The sequence below is a fragment of the Strix aluco genome, chromosome 8, assembly GCF_031877795.1.
Source record: "Strix aluco isolate bStrAlu1 chromosome 8, bStrAlu1.hap1, whole genome shotgun sequence".
NCBI lineage: Eukaryota > Metazoa > Chordata > Aves > Strigiformes > Strigidae > Strix > Strix aluco.
The window spans coordinates 16,261,020-16,278,924 of record NC_133938.1 but is presented as its reverse complement, the minus strand read 5'-3'; the positions used below and the strand labels follow the sequence as shown (position 1 = coordinate 16,278,924).

The 17,905-nt window shown below is 42.4% G+C and overlaps 1 protein-coding gene across 1 annotated transcript in view; it reads right to left on the bottom strand.

Annotated features, from left to right (window-relative positions):
* The window catches only part of PRKACB (protein kinase cAMP-activated catalytic subunit beta), a 76,782-nt gene extending 62,463 nt beyond the window's left edge, over positions 1–14,319 (bottom strand). The window contains exon 1 of the mRNA XM_074832378.1: positions 14,084–14,319. Within this exon, the coding sequence (XP_074688479.1) occupies positions 14,084–14,129 (46 nt within the window). The 5' untranslated portion in view covers positions 14,130–14,319. The remainder of the gene's footprint in view (positions 1–14,083) is intronic.
* Between the last annotated feature and the right edge of the window lie 3,586 nt (positions 14,320–17,905).

The window sequence follows — 17,905 nt, the reverse complement described above, 5'->3', positions numbered from 1 at the left end:
GATGTCAACAGCATCTGCAATTTAATCTTTCACGTGAGAATATGTTCTGCCATATGATGAAACACCAGAAAAAAAATGTAATGCTACCTTTTATTCAATAGTTCTTGATCTAACCACAAATAGGGAGATTTACTGTTTCATCATATTCTTGGGATGCAAGTAAAGGTCCAAGACCTTTATTCTGATGCTCTTGTCAGCAAGGAAGCAAGGGTCCCAAAGAAGAGTAACAGAAAGAGATTTATATAACAGAGGATGATCCGACCTTTTTTTCTACTATATCAAGAAGTTAATACCTTATTACCAATAAAGAAAAATTGGGGTTTTATGTGCATCAATAGAGTTTGGTTTTTTGTATTGTTGTTTTTGGGTTTGGTTTTTTTGGTTTTGTTTGTTTGTTTTTCCACATAACACTAGTGTACTACTTTATTTTGGAAGAGGAAAAATATTCCTCATGCTATAATGCTACTTCTGCTATCTATACTATTAGTAAATAGTTAATAGGAACTAATAATACAATTTCTTTATTCTCTTGTATCTTTCTTCAGTATTTACTACTGCTATGACTCTCACAAAACTGCCAGTATTGTGTCTTACTCCCATAATACTGAATATATTCCATCGTTTGCAACTGGAGCATACATTTTCCCCAAACCCACTAAATGTCTTTTTTTCATGATTAAATGTACATTCAACAAGAAATCAAAATGATTTTCATATAACTCTTGCCCTCTTCAGGCTATGCAATCACCACCATGCCATTTGAGAGGAATCCAAATTCTCACCACTGCTCTATTTGTCATAAATGTACCTGATCTCTGTTCTCCCCAACTTGCAGTTACTTTCTATAAAGCCCTCTCAAGTGCTGCACAGGTAAGAATCTCAAGCTCAACAGACTTGCTTTGATACTCAACTCCTCCATAACACATCATAGAATACCAGGTTGGAAGGGACCTCAAGGATCATCTGGTCCAACCTTTCTTGGCAAAAGCAGGGTCTAGACAACATGGCCCAGCACCCTGTCCAGCTGAATCTTAAAAGTGTCCAATGTTGGTGAACCCACCACATCCCTGAGGAGATTATTCCAATGGCTGATTGTTCTCATTGTGAAAAATTTCCTCTTGGGTCCAAGTCTGAAGGGACTGCGTGTGAAAGGCTTGAATTTATATGCTTTCCATATTGAACATCTACTACTCTGTTTCCCCAGTCACTGCGTGTTGGGCTAGTCCTCTTAACAAGAAGACTGGCAGCAGAACAAGTAAGTTTGTATGTATTAGTGGAAATGAATGAGTCAATTTAGTTGGTGGAGAAAATTACAATGTTCTGAACAGGACTGTTGGAAAAGCAGCCAACTACTATTTTCTGTTTGGAATTATTTTCACACAAAGAAAGGCAGAACTACCACAAGTTATCTTTTGAAAGAAAGTGCGGTAAGGCTACAAACTTTATTTTCACTTTAAATGAAAAATACATCCTGCAGAAAATTGGTATCTTCACTATTAAGTGGAAAAATCAGTTGAGCTGTAGAAAAGTTAAATGCAAGAGATGCCTTCATTTTTCCAGTTGAAAATCATACTAAATTTGCAGTGCTTATACCTGTAGCCTTACTGTATCATTTAGGCTAGCTTCGATATCTGGTTCTTTCACATCTCCCATTGTGCTATTGCACAGATCTGCATGTGTCTCTTCTTCCTCCTGTTACTCCCTACTCACATGCTGTATCTAAAATGAGTGTGTATGTATTAGTCATCTTCCAGTTTTATTTGTCCTAACAAATACTTGAGCACAATCTAGAGTAATACGGAGAGGAAGGCTGGTGATCCTTTTGATAACTTTGTCAAAATAAATTTTCCTCTGATGACTATGAGGGCAACCACATTTAACAGAACTAAAATGTTACAAATACTATTTTAGCCTCAGTAGTAAGCAAAAACTGGACTTTTGCTGACAGTATTTGAAAATAACATGGTGATGCATATTGTTACAAAAGTCACTCAGACCCACCTCTGGCTGCAGGGAAGGCTCCAAAGAGCCCCTCAAATTAAAAACCATCTCAGGTTGACCCATCTAAAAGCTTAGATCAACACTGTGCGATGCTAGCATCTGATGCTAGCATTTTCTCCTTCCTGTTAGTCAAACGCTTAGTACATTTTCTTCAGTGGCAAACTCCACTTACAACAATGCTTCATCCTTTCTTTCACATCCCTCCTTTGTATCCGTCCAACACAAGGTGGGGCCCTATTTCAAGATAGGTTCATGAAATTAATGGGTTAAAACAGCAGAGCTGGGTGGGAGCGAGGGTTTTAACCATTTCTGTGACAGTTCAGAGCAGTCCTCAAACAGCTGTATCCGCCCAGGAGGAGCAGCAAATTGCAGCTGTGAGCAGAGCAGCAGGGGTGATCAGGGCAGGAATTTTTTAAGTCAGCTTTACTGCCAGAGAAAATTGGTCATGCAAGTACCCCGTAAGCAGCAAGTTGAAGAAAATTTCATAATTATAGCCTCAAAGCTCAAGTTGGAGACAATACAAACATGTTTTGGGTTTTTTTCAAAAAACATCATACCAGCAAAAATCAGGTTCTACTCTGAAAACACTGCTCTTGCCCAGCAGAAACTATAAAATTGCTTCTAAAAGAGGTCTTGAAAAAAACCATTCTAATACCAACAAGTAATTGTGGCTATAACTGATATAGGAATTCAAGCAAATCATCATACAACACTGTGCTATGGCTGAAAAGCACAACAGTTATTTGGACAAATTATGTTCTATATTCCTGCTGTCAATTACTTAGCAAATGCTTTTCTTTAATAAAGGACAGTTTCAAGCATCTGTTTAAAACACAAACAACTGACACAAAAACCAAAACGCATCACCACCAAAAGAACCCAACTCTTCTGAAGAGAACAACTTTATAGTATCAGTTTAGCTCCTAAAAATAGCAAGCTTCTAAAGATACACCATCCATTAAAAAAAATAAAATCCTGTTTGAAGGTATACAAGTAGCACCTACAATTATCACAATAAAAAGATCACATAAAAAGTACCACTTTGGTACAGCAAACAATGGACTTCTTCAGTGCAACATAAAACTGTCTTCCATCAGACTACAGGAAAACACAGGCAAGGATTGCTAGGAATGGAGTTATGTGCACAAAGAATATTAGGACTGTAGGTGAACGAGGGACTCACCATAACAGGTAAAGATGGCTGAAACTATACAACACACCAAGTATACCTGGCATCTGTGGCAGAACTGAAATACAGAATACTGCTTTGGGTATCTGGGATGAAGCTAGTCATTGGTACCCTGACCTGCAATGTCACCTCTACAGCAACAGCACAACCTCCTGGTTACAAGATTGAGGAAACTGTAACACCAGGAGAAGATTGTTCTCCCTGTGATATAGACGTGCTTCCTCACACAGTATTTCAGCAGGCTTCATGACATCCAGTTCATCTTCACACCTTGTCTTGGAAAATTCCACTATGCACTCACACTTCACCTTCTCACCTTTTGCCCTGCCCAGACAGCAGGAAACAGGATCTCCTACCACCAGGAGAGGCAAGACACCAGGTGCACCGGCTTGTACTCTGGGCTAAATTCAGAGCCTAACCAGGAAAAACATTTTAAAAGAGATGGGCACATCCATACTGCTGTTCATGGGGTCCTGAGAGCTTAGCTCTGGGAAAACGTAGAATACACACACGTGCCATGGCCTGAGTGGGACAAGTGGCAACCCCTCCTCCAGTTTCTCCAAAACCTCTTATTAAGATGCTTTTCACTCACATTTATATTTATACACTTCCCCTCTAATGCCCTACGTGATGTAGGATCTCTTCATCAACTCCACTGGCTCTCACCAAGCTGCAACTAGGAGGAAGAAGCTTCCCAGGATGGCTCTGACACCTGTGGCATTTACCTCCACCTCCTCAGGCAAAGCATCTCTGGCCAGCATTCATCAGCTCCCTCTTCTGGGACTGGAGAACACAGACAAGACCCAGACCATACTCTGCTCAGTGCTCCCTATTTTTATATTTCTTGACCCACACTTCCTTCTTTTACCAGCTGTTGCCTGGTTTCTCTCCATTTTCTTTTTCTGTAGTTCCTCATTGTAAAAGATGGCTCTGATGTTTTATTAGGAATAAATTGCTATCTGTCCCTAAGGAAAAAGCCAATAGAAAGAGTCACTAGAAGCGGCGGCTTAACAAAAGAACAGGGCAAGCATAGGACACTTCTAACTTCTCATGCCACACACCGTTTTACAGATCATATTCTCTACCTATTCTAGACAGAAGAGATGTCACTTACATAGTAATTCTTCATATGGAAATAATTCAGTACCTTTTGCCATCCTTGCCAACCTTTTCTTGAGCATTCACCTTAGATGCAACTCATTTGATATGTTTGTTACCTACAAATGTAACAAATGTCACCCAGCAATGAAAACAGGAGGTGGTAACAAACCTGTGGACACATTCATTCAAAGTTCAAGAATGTTCTACCTTGGAATTCAATATAGAAAACCTAAATTGATATGCAAATGAACTAAATATGCAAATGAAATAAATTCTGTATTCTAATACTAAATGGGCAGCTGGGTAACAATGTAGGTAGAATCAAAAGAGCAATCTTTTGGCAGAAAGCATGTCATAACGATAGACAAAATTTAGATAGAAATTGAACTGTTCTTGGGTATTAGAACAATCTGTGAAAAACTGAAGCTAATTTTGTTTTTGTGTAAATTTTGCACCTGATCATCAGTTCAAGAAATTCAAAGAGGGGAAAAAAAAAATATCTGCTAATACGCAAAAGAACCAGCAGGCACCGTAAGAACCATTACAAAGCACTAAACACCCTGAACCTCCCAGGCAGTTCCACATCCCATGAAGCTGCTGTAGACTTAAATTAAACGGAACACTTATTTGTTTTGCAATCTGATATTCATATATGCCATTAAATTAAGCTAAATGATCTAGCACCTTATTTCACTCTGACATTCAGTTCACATAAACAAATGCCACGAAAATGTTTATTTCTTAAGCCAATGGAGAAAAAACAGCTTGACCACATGATGCGCTGTTGCAGTCTACTGATTTCAGATGTTTAACCCATAATTCCCAAAGCAGAGTGCCAGTGCTGGAAATTGCAGTGCATGCATAGTCCTGGATTTCAATGAGACCCCTGATTCTCACCACAGAAGTTTTCACAAGGGCCAAATGTATGACTCAAACACTGCATTTTTAAAAGCTGTCTGATATAAAATAGTCCTCAACAAGTCCATGAAAACATATCTGCTTTTGTCATGACACCTGTTAGAAAGAAATACCATGATCTTTCAAATTGGTTTGGCATGATTTTAGCTATGTAATGCTTTTTCTCTCTCTCTCTCACCACCTACCCTGTTTTTCAAATGAGAAACCCTGATTAAAACCTCCAGACTCCACATTAATCTATGGATCTGTTAATAAAATGCTTGAATACAGGTAATTTGCATTAAAAACTTCATCTTAATGATAGACTTTGGTGCAGTTAAGTCACATTTTCCCCCTGTGCAAAGTAAGGCTAGATTATCATATGCTTAACAATTAGAATTTAAATATACAATAAACCTATTACTGTTACCTGCTACAAGACAAACAATGAATTTCAAACTGCCTAACATCATAGTAATCAAAACTAACCTTAATTACTATTACAATGCACCTGCTGATGTATCCGAGTACACACACCCTTAATTATGTCATTTCATGAGAGGGAAGAGCAAACAGATTCTGGGCACAGGCAAAATAACAATCTTTTCTATCTCTAAAGTTTCCATCTTTGTGCCAGAAATATAGTTTCCTTTGTTTTAATTTCTTGAACCACACTGCTGTGGAAGTCTGTGGGTTTACAGACAAGCGCTAACAGCAGGTGCAGTAGGTTAACAAGTACATACTTGCTGGAAGCAGCTTAATGTGAATGACATAAACAAAAAGTTCCTGACGTCCTCTGTTTAAACATTACAGTATTTTAACAAAAGGATAGAAGTTAACAAGAGGCAGAGGGATAACAAAACTAACACTTACCTTCACAAATCACCCAGCAGATTAGATATTCATTCATCTAACCATGAGTTGAAGAAGGATTTTCTATGCCTCTTGTTCTAACATCACAGGTAAGGTATCTTACTATTTCAGTGTCAGTCTATCACACAGATACCGTATCTCCCAGAGGAAAGAGTCAGTGCAAGGTAGAACAGTAATTCTGTGCCCTTCCTATGGGAAGAACTTCGCTCAGAATGCTCATCAGGCTTTCTCTGGTAGAGAACAGCTATGTCATAGAAAAGATTTTTGCTTTCTCACAGTCTGGAGGCTCATTTATGTCTCACATACAGAGTGTATTTATATACCTCTATGATTTTCTGAAAGATCTTCTAAAACCCTCAAAACTATGGTTCAAACTACAGACAGATGATATCCCAATGTAAGGAAACACTGGAAACAAACTGGTTGTTTAGTCTGGAGTCATAAAAATTGTGGCTTTTAAAAAAAACAAAATGAAAAGTAAAAAAACCCACCAAAAACCAAAACAAGGTGTTTCCACACCTTTACTACATAGTAAAATGTTATGCAACCCACAGTTAGCCTAACCCTTACTACATGTGTATCTAGGAATATATATCAGAAACTAATTATATTGCAAACTAGCAAGTCCTCCATGATTACAGATTAACCCCTCTGGGCATGGAAAAGCAGAAAATTGTTTAATGAATGAAATAAAAATTTTGGTACATTTCTTAGTTTGAATATCAAATTGGCAAAAAGAGAACTGAAACTAAATACAAAATGAAAAAAATTTTAAAAATCTTCTAAAATACTATTGTCTTAAAGACCCATACGATAGGTACAGAGATGGAAAGAAGCAATGTTTTGCTATATTATTCTCTATCTTCATGTAACTCTAAAAGCTTGAAAAAGCAAAGTCCAACTGCTAGGTGCTAACATTTCACACTAAAAACTTAATGCCTTGAAGTAATTCATTATAAGAACAAAGGCAGTCAGGAAACGGGTAGTTTGGAGTAATCACTTTTCCAAGAAGTTAACAGGGCGAGATCTTAGGAAACTGTTGAGTTCATCTAAGAGCTCAATGCTAAGAAAAGAGACTTCTTTCTCCTGCCACCTCACCATGTCATTGCCAACAGTGCTTTCAGCGCTTCCTTTGAATCTGTCTCTTGCCATCTGACACCTCAGTGAATTATCTGGCGTGCAAAATAATTATAGATAACCCAAAGAGATAAAATCCACATAGTTTTCTGCCTATTTAAAACAGCTTCTCAATGGATCGGAAAAACACTAGAATTGTGACCTGTGAAAGGTCTAGGAATAAAAACAGATTTTTCAACAGTACAAGCGACCAGATGGGCTCAGCTGTTTTGTGAAACCTTACTCTTAGTGGATGTTACTCTGCTGTGACGCTGAAGAAACAGCAAGCAGGATGCCAAAGAGACAGGCTCAACTGAGCACCAAAGAGACTGTCATTTACCGGTGCTGATCCTGAACACCACAGGCAGGGCTACCCCGGTATCTTCCTTTTAGCTTCCTGCATAGCAACATCTATAAACATACCTTCAAATTGCTTTATCCTGATTTTCCTGCTACACAGAATAACAGTCTTGCTTTCATCTCGTACTTCCCATCTGTCTACATTCACCTTATTACCCAAAACAGAACGCGTGGGTTTCGGAGAATAAATTGTCTGGTTTGTGTTTGTTCAAACAAAATGGGGTCCTTATTCATGACTAGTCCTCCTGCACACCACACTGAGGAATATACGTAATCCTTTCCCAACCATACCGACAGGGGAGGAAAAGGAAAAAAAGGTAATTTCATCTTCTAGTTTTGCAGCTCCTAAGACAACACATTTCTCACCTCACTTACCTCCTCATAGCTCCACTGCTACTTTGTCCTCTCCTATTTCCCAGGAAGCGTTTCTACCTCACAGCATAGAAACTGTGTATGGTGGGAAAAGAATTGCAGTACAGCCTGAAACCACAGCTCTGCTTTCAGCAGCAGCAGGAGGTCAGGCAGCCCCTACTTTGTGCCTGCTATCCAGTCTCACTTGTGTGATGTATCCCACCTGCACTGCTACAATTGTTAGTGCAGCTGCAGTGAACTGGATCAGGAAGCTGATCCAGGTTAACTAAAGTCCCTTCTGCTTTCCCTTTTCTGCAGGGTTATTTTTAACCTAGATCAATCTCAAATTCAGTTCACCTTGTTGTCTCATAAATAGTTGCTCCAGCACCCTTGAGGGCACAGAGGCAGGAAAAAAGTGGCAGGGGACAGAAAAGCAGAACTGCAACTGAAAGAAATGCTTATGAAATAACACCTTGCACCTGTAACAAAGACAAAGCTTGAGAGCAGCACTGCAGGGCAGCCTCTTTGCCACGTTTTAGCCCTAAGTTGCACAAGTTTATAAGAGAAAACCCCATTGACTCAAGGTTCCTAACACTGGAAACTCTGCAAGCTTAAATGACCAGAAGCACTGATTAAAAAAAATTACACTCTACTTGGATCTGATCTGGAAGCCACCTGCTGTGTAGCAGAGACAATATCCTTTATTAAACTAACTGCTGTAGTTTAAAAAAAGAAAAAAAAGAAAAAGCTTATCGGCAAACAAGTCCTTCGTGATGTCTATAGTAAAGATGCAGGCAAAACACACAAAAATCTCTGAGCCATCCAAAGGCCTTTCCAGAGTTCTGTCCAAAGGAGAGATGTGTTAGTTATGGAAGAACTTAACTAACTGGAAAAGACTCCCTGACAGCCTGACACGCGGCGTGGAACACAGTCCTCCACTTGGGCAGGGCAGCCCACACACCAGAACTCGCAGCGTTGCATCCTTACAGCTTTTCCACTTACTCCTCTGTCCACATTCTGCTCCCTGTACTAGTGAGACTGTTAATTTTTGCAGCACAGACACAGCCTTAATTACACTAAGGAACAATGTGACTGTTGCCAAAAATATGAGAAATTTGAGCATTTTTCAATACTACTTTTGACTGTGTCATTTCTACGAATGTGGATATATGGGTAAATGAACGAACACTAAAGAAACCCAGCATCAAGGGAATGTCAAGTAATTAAAAATATTCTGTCTTTAAAGCAGTCTGAGCCTGTAATACAGCCCTCCTAACTACAACAACAAAATACATTAATTTATCACTCGGAGGTCCTTCTGACCTTTTGTTATGCTACCACGTGGCTATCACTTACTGAGTGATAGCCTCTCTCTTTGCTAGTCCAAGCTGTGAAGAAGTATTTTGTTTTTAATTAAAGCAGAATTTTCAGGTGGTGCATACTGGTAGTCTTACAGTAGTGATTACAGCAAAAGAATTTTTAGATATTTCTTCAGCAAGTAATTATAACTACTTCTGATTTTCAGATGATGGAGTTCCTTACTGCTGAAACCTAACTGATCAATAGTGAGACAATACAAGCCCAAAAATATATGGAAAGAAGTTTTAAATACATCGTTTAGAAATGTTATCAATACACTCCATTCCAGCATCACTGGAATATATAGTGTTAATTACTCTTTATACAATATATACTATAGCTGACATTCTAAACTGAGTAAGCAAGGCTCCAAAAGCTATCCATTTCAAAATCAGAGAGCATAAACACAATGAGCAAAAGCAAGAAGACAGCTGTTGACAAAACTTCACTCAGATCAAAAACACTGAAACAAGGGTCTCTGGAAAAGTGACAGGGAATCAGCAAGCTTGGAATAGTAATGGACACAGAGCTTTTCACCTCTGCTTCACCAATTTTAATCTAATCAAGGTCAGCAGTGACAGAGCTTTGTCTCATCCGGTCTAAACAAGAAACAAACTTGTGGTCTCTTCTGGTCCTCAATGAGTAAATACAACAGAATGACCCAGCACTGAATGCACGTGAAAAATAAGACAAAGAAAAAATATCTCACTTCCAAGAAACGTCCCCTGAGAAGGTTAAAATCTACTGGCAAAGGAAAATGAAGAAGGTTGCATCTTCCTGTCAAGCACATTTCAAAGGAGCACTACTTACAGAATAATTGTAAGAGTTAAAAAGGGAAGAATTGACTATAATAGGAAATCTGTCATACTGAAGATACTGTAGCGGGAACACTTTGAGGAGAAGGAGTGAATGAACATAAAATTCACATGCAGAATACACATCACACATGCTGTGCTTGGCTATTTAAAGACCACAGAAGTTGAAGTTAGTAAAGTCATGTTAGATTAATAAATCCCTTGTACACTGAAAGCTGGAGATCTGGCTATCAGGTAAGAAGGTATGTGTACAGAATTATGTTTTGAAAACCATATATAGTTTTGTTTAAAACATACATTTTAGGTGCAATTTACTGCCACATATTGCTACAGAAAAAGCAGCAAGGGCCATTTAAATCCTGGCTAACACAACTCGGAAGCCAAGACCATGTGGTTTCAAGACCTATTGGAAGAAGAAAAAGTATACAAATCTCCCAGTCACCAAAGAGTGTATTCTAATCACTTGGTCTCTAATCCAGTTTGGTGATTAAAAAGAAAGAAACAGACAGTATCACAACTAAGTATTCTTGAATCTAGGGAAAAAAACCAAAACAAACAGAACACCAAGTGAGATTACTATTAATTTCTAAACAAACTTTTTGCCCTCATGTATGACATTTCCTTGCATATTTAAAGAGTAATTCAGAGCCATTTGCAGTAATCACTTTAAAAATCTGTATTATTGAGTTTTCTGAAGAAAAAAACCCCACAACTTTCTACAAACTTTACAGTTTGCAGGGTTGACATTCATTCCAGTTTAGAAAAGAGTTCTATTAAAGTTAAAACATTCCTGTTTTGTTCAAAATCAATAATGATCTTTAACATAAGAGTTTCACTTACTGGATTAAAAAAATACTATGGGACCTTTTTTAAACTCAGAGATATGTTGTAGTTATGTTTCTTTTATGTTGTGTGCTACTTTAACAAATGATTCCAAGATAATGAATATTAATAAAGCTAACATTTTCCTACATTAATTGCAACAAGTTAAGGTAGACTCCCTGTGGCCTTTTTTTAAAAAAATGTAATTTACCACATGCTGCCATTTTTAACTCACAGGTTGCAAAAGAAGTTTTCTCAGTTACTGTAAACTGAGCAGCTGAAATAAAAACCCCAAACAATGAAGTGAATAATTAAATGAGTATTAGGATGAGAGATCAAGCTTAGAGAAACTTTTAAGACAACTGACAATTGTGTGTCTTCAGATTTCAAATGAAAAATACTTATATTATTATTCTAAAAGAATTTGTAGGTGGCTGTGGCTTGTGGAAAACCATGAACCCGTTTAGAACAGGTACAGAGTTTAAACAGGTACAGAAACCTTAAGCTTCTTTTCAGTAAAGGATCACTTTTAATTTTGGTCCTCCAAATCAAAATCTACAACATATTAGGAGAACCTGGAAGAGAAGGGAAAGAAAACCCTAACAGACTACACTGAAGCTTTCCACCTTCTGTATATAGACACATGTATCTTGCCCTCCCTGCTACGCAAACCTGGTTTACTTTTTTGGTGGCTAAGCTTAAGAAACTTAACCAGCATGGAGATCTCATTCACCTGCAACTTCTGCCTAGAAATACTCTGAAATATTTGCTCCATTCTACTACTGGTGTTCACACACAACTGGTTATATTCCTCTTCATAGCCTGAGTGACGTAACAAGTATATTTGAATATATATTGAAAGCTAAAATAAACAAGAAGAATGTAAGAGCCACAGTTAGGTGAACAGCATTTACTGTGCTGACCAGAGACAGTGAAAGAGGTCTCAAATTACACTTCATGAACTAGTAAGTATAGTTATCAGTGGAAGCTGTGTTACCCTTCGTTGTTCTTTCAGGGACCTTAGCATGTCCTTGATCCACACAATACCATACGCTCCACATGTAGATCAAGGGCATAACATCACCTTTACAAGTCAAACTGGATATTTTTATGTTACCACTTCAAACAACTTCATTTTCAGCGTCCTTAAGTTTGGAATATGTGCTACTAAGGACCCTTAATGCGCAACACAGGAAAACTGGCTCAACAATGCAAATATGTCTCAGAAATATTAAAGTCCCCTCGTATTATGTTTCTTTAGTTGCCGTGTATTGTATGAATAGATTACACGTCAACTTTCACTGCCAGTAAACCAAATATTGTTTCTAATAATTTATTATGCATATAGTATTCATATACTATTGATCCTCACAGTAAGTGAATCCTGGTCTTTCCCAACAGTATGTCAATGATGATCAATTCCTTCTCCAAGTTACAGAAGCCGTATCATTACAGAGCTTTTCGCTGCTAAATATACTGAGTAATTGAACATTGGAGCTTGATGTCTCTAGCAGCATTTAATTTTCAAACTCTAGCAAAGTGAGAGAGAGAGGACTTCTGAAGCAAACTTCTGCAACTTAAAAATCACTGTATTTGGTAATATGAGAAAAGAATTAATTAAAACATAAGTAAACGTTGTGTGGTGTAGTGTTATTTAACTGCACAGACTAATAGCAATACAGCTGCTATAAAGTACAAAATGCAGTGTTTTATCATCTAAAATACTTCACACAATCCACCCTCTCTCCCTTCACACATATCTTTACAGGTAGGCTAAAAAATACTTCCTATCGGAAATTAACGTACTTGGCTAAATATATTAAAAATAAAACCACTAAACAGTAACGGTCAAATACTCATAAAACGTTTGCATTGTGAAACCTATAATAATAATGAGATAAGGTGCAAGAACCGCAAGGCCAAACCACACAGCAGACCTGGGTAGGTGAAGCAGAGCCCCTGGTCCCACAGCTGGAGACAGCCATGCAGATCCCCGGGCCGCCGGAGCAATGCTGTGTGGGCAGGCACCGGCCCTGCAAACCGGGTGACCCGGTTCTACCCCAGACCTCCGTAGTAAACGCACAAAAAGTAAACAAACTGCACAAAAGATAACAAAAAGTAACTTCGATGTTTGAACTTCTTTCCATTTTAATAACGCCCCAGGAATTGCCAGTAACAAAGGGTATTGTAGTAACACTGAGCTTGCACAACTGGCTGCTCTCTACGTCTTGTGTTTTCTCTTATCCATCACAAACATACCCAAAGTCTTCCACTAGAAGCGAAGTAAGGAAGTTAGCTTACTAAAAATAAAGTCTGGGGTATTTTTTCCCAGCAACCGAATCGGCTTTATATTATTTAAAGACTACGGTGAAAGACTTAGGGGAAAAAAAACCAAAACAAAACACCCAGCAAAAAGCACCCTACGATGGCAAGTTCGGATCAACGTTTTTGTCTTCCATTTTACCCAGCGCCAGGTTCGTGCCGAGCGCTCTCCCAGCGCACTCCCCAACCATGTCAACACGCCGCGGGGCTGAGGCCGTGCCACGGGGCGCGGGCAGGCCGGCCGGGGTCACCGGGGCCGCACGATCCGGGCAGGCTTAGGAGCTCCTGACCTACATTCCCCGCAGCGGGATGGAAGCCCTCCCGCCGCAGACGGAGCGCGGCGGGCGGGCGGCCTCCCCCGCCGGCAAGGGTGTGTTCAGGGGTGGGGAAAGCGAGCCGGCCGGGGTAAGGATGGAGACTGGAGGCTGGCGGCGGCGCTGACACCTGCCCGCCGCCACCCCGGCAGCTCCGCCTTCGCCGGGGACCGACACCTGCCGCGGGACAGCCGGACGCGCGGCCCGGCGGCGGCCTCGGCCCAGCGGCCGCAGGCGGATTTATCCCGCTTATTTCCTGAGACGCTAAACCCCGAGGCGGGCGCGCCGAGAGGGAGGGAGGGAGAGAGGGAGGGAGAAAAGGAGGGAAGGGGGGCGGGCGGCCCGGCGGCGGGCCGGGGCCGGGGCGGGCTCCCCGCGGCGCCGAGCAGGCCGCGCCGAGCTGGGGGCCTGCGCGGGGCGGGGGGCTCGGCGCCTCAGCCGCTAGGCCGCGGGGCCTGCGGCGGCGCGGGGCGGGCGCGCCGGGCCCGGCCCGCCGGCCCCTCCTCGGGGAGCGGAGCCAGGCGCCGGGCGGAGGCGGATCCCCCCCTCCTCCCCTCACTCACCGCTCTCGATCTCGTTGCCCTTCTTGGCGGTGGCTGCGTTCCCCATGGCCGGGCCGGGGCGGCGCGGGGCGGGGGGGGGCGGGAAGGATGCCGGGCGGCTGCGGCGGGCGGGGGCAGGGCTCGGCTGGCGGGGCGGCGCGGCCCGCGGGCGCGGCGGCGGCGGCTGGTTCCCCTCGCCCCGCGCTGGGTCTCTGTGTCTCCGGCCGCCGCGGAGGAGGAGGCGAGCGCTCTGCCCCCCTCCCCCACCCCGACACACGGCGGAAATGACGGCCGGGGCGGCGCCTCCTCCCTGCTACGCCGCCCGCCGGGGGCGCGCGGGGCGCGGGACGCCGCCGTCCACGGCCCCGGCCGCCGCCTCAGGCCGCGGGGCACCGCCCCGGCCGCTCGGCCTGAGGGAGGCGGCGGGGGGGGCGGTGGTGCGGGAGCCCGGGGCGGCGCCGCCCGCGCCAGCAGCGGCTCGCAGAGGGCCGGGGCGGGCGGGTTGCCCTCGGCCTCCGCGTCTGCAGCTGTGGCGGGGGCGCGGCCGCCTCCGTGTAGCCGCGGCCAGCGCCCGGCCGCGCAGGGCCGGCGGCGTGGGAGCGCTGCCGCTCCGCGGAGGGCCGGAGGGCTCGCGGGGCGCAGCGGCTGGGGCGGGGGCGAGGCGCGACGTGCCCAAGGTGACCCCGGGCGGCCGAGCGCGCCGCGGCCCTGCGGCTGCGCTCGCCCGGCGCCGGCGGGGGGGTAGGCGGGCTCGGCCGCCTCCCGCAGAGCATCCCTGGCGGCCCGGGGCCCCTCACCCCGCGGAGCTGCCACCGCGGGGCCCGCGGCTGCCGCCCGGGCCGTCCCGTCCCCTCCCGGCCGGGCCTGCGCTGCGGCGGCGTACCCGAGAAAACTCGCACTTGCCGCCTGTTCACAAACTGTTTTCACATGGCTCAATAGACTATAGAAAAAAAAAAAAAACGAGCGAGCTGCCAGGAAAGACTTTTTTTTTTTTCCTCCCCCCTTTTGCTGCCACTCATGTCATAAATAGCTACAACTACGCATTTTAAACGGTATTGTGACTTTCAAGTTGATGATAGCTCTCCTTAAATATATATGTTTACCATGTGAAATGCTTTGAGTGTTTTAGCTCTGGGAGGAAATGCTTATCAAAAAGAAGGCTCTACTTTATATGCCTTAAAGTGGGGAGAGTGGAGAGCAGAAGTGCTAATCTTGCAGATCACAAACCGTGTTTATTCTGCCAGGACAATTTATGTGATATCGGCCTCTTCTGGCAGCATTCTTTCCCCAAGGCTGCAGGCCGCATGAATTGTTCTGGCTGCAGCCGTCCTGGCTACCACCTTTCCCAGCAGCTATCCAAATCCTCTCCTGACACTGTGGGCTGCCTGCCGGTGCAGCACATGCTGTCACGGCCTACTACTGAATTACCTTACTCTCTGTAAGCCAGGGTTTTATACACATACATGCACTAGTGCACACTAAAGCAGATGCCTCTGGGAAATTTCCAATCTCCTAAAACCGTGCAGTGGAGTACGTTGCATGCAGATGCTGGGCAGATGGAGCCAGCGTGTGACTACCTTGACAGTGGTACGAGCTGCCTGGGTTATCCAGCAGCAAAGTTTTGCGCACGCTTACCTGAATTATCTTGACGTTCTGTAGGTTGAAGTTCTATTGATGAATGTTTCTGTTAAGGGACTTTCTCTTGATTTTCACCTTTTTACTTGCATTATCTTGATCTGTGTGATACTGCTTGCTTCAGAGGAGTACCTGTGTTTTTATGATTAAAGAAGCAGTCTCTGGGGAAGCCAGGTCTTTATTACTTTGAAGATCAGAAACAAGAGACACAGTGAGGATATAACCTGCAAATCATTGGGGGCGGTAAAGCTGCTACTGTTGAAGAGGGCTGTCTCATTTTGCCAAAGCTAGAGTCTCTGCATTCTTTATACACTTACCCAGACGTTCAGTGAGCTACCAGTAATTCACTCTGCCAGGGAAGGGCATGTAGATTGCAATGGCCAGTTCTGCACCAGAAGTTAAGCTTGGGAAAAGAAGAGGGTAATTTTGCCATCGACTATCTTGATCACTCAGACAATGACAAAAAATAGAAGCCTGAGGTGCCGTAGTATTTAAATAAATGTCTGAAGATGTTATAGATAGCTAAAGATGTTACCCCAGTTTTAAACATTTTCCCTGCTCCAGTCATCATCATTTTCATTTTGGCCAGATTGAATCTGAGTCAGCTGATTTTCATCCAGGTGCTGACAGGCATTTTGATATCCTTGAGAAGACAGCAGCAGCATCACTAACAAATGAGATATGCTGCAGCATCTTTAGCATATTCTTGGCATTACAGCCTATCCAAATTATGCTGCACAGGCTCCCTGTGTGAGGATCCACCAAGGTCCAATAGCCATTGCTGCCCTTTGGGATTTGGTGGACAAGGATCTGCTGGTCATTGCACATACTCCAGGAAAATCCTACATATACAGACATGCACCGCATATGTATGTGCAGCGATGCACGACACTAGTTCTCAAATAAGCACATGCTCTGAACACACATGCAGCACTGATGGATTTGCATAAATGCTTATACCCAAACACTCTCATAATCAAAACCATAACAAATATAAGTCAACAGTGCTGTGGAACATTAAATGAACTGCTTCTGCAATCCTAGCATTACATGTCTAAGTGAAGATTACAGAAACAAGGACTTAGGGCTGGACATTTGCATTGTCGTTCACACCACTTACACAACTTATGCTACATTAACAAGTTAATATTCATTAATTAATTGCAGAACGTAGCAATGTAGTATAGATTATGTATGTTATGTATATATATTTATCATTCAGAGCATCAACTCTTATTCTAGCCCTAATCTTCAGCTTGCCTTAATTTTCTTATATAAAATCCTTTGGTTTTCTTATATAAAATCCTTCGATGCTGAGATGCCTCATAGCACTGCTCCTACAAAAGTAGTTTGTTTTCTTTCTTTCAACACAATTGGTTAAAAAAAATCAAATCATGCAAATACAAAAAATGTTCCGTTTGAATCTGTTAGAACATTTCAGTGATGGAGCAATCTAAGAAATTCAAATTTCATTTGTTTTGCTGATCTGTATAAGATTTTAAAAAATAGCTATACTCTTAAGAAAGTCAGCTCAGCAGTTTTAGAACTATTCACGTTTAATGATGCAGTTTCAGTGACTCACAGTGGGTTTTAATCCATTTTTTTACATATTTGTTGAGAAGTATTAATTAGGAATATCCTAGCAAGACCAATCTTTTTCTCTGAGAAAGCCTAAAGCTCTGTAGCAGATGTATAGTTCCCTCATGAAACTTACATATTCCACTCTACATATACTCAGAACTAAAAATGAGAGGGTCATTTCAGGACAGAAAGGAGAAATTTGTTAGATCAAAAGCTCTCACGTGCTTTTAATGGAAATCACTTTTTCATACGGTAATTACTTCTGGAGCCACATATCACTTCACTTCATAATCACTCCAATTTCTAGATGAGATAGTGACATTTCTGTAGCAACTACAGCAATTGTTTTCAATACACATTTGAAACAAGTCACTAAATTTAAATCATTACACATCTTAATTTTCTTCCCTCGCATTTAAGGTGTGCCTGCATTGCAAGCGATTGACATATACAGATTGATGGTTTTGCCCATCCATACTGATAACTCTTACCCTGAGGATGTAGGCTCTGCTCAGGTTATGAATATGTACTTGCCTTAGTTGTAATCTTCTTTATGTGGCCAGCCTGCCTTACCATTGCAGCAATGCCTGTAAATTGCAGGGTTTGAATACCAGATTTGACTGCTCT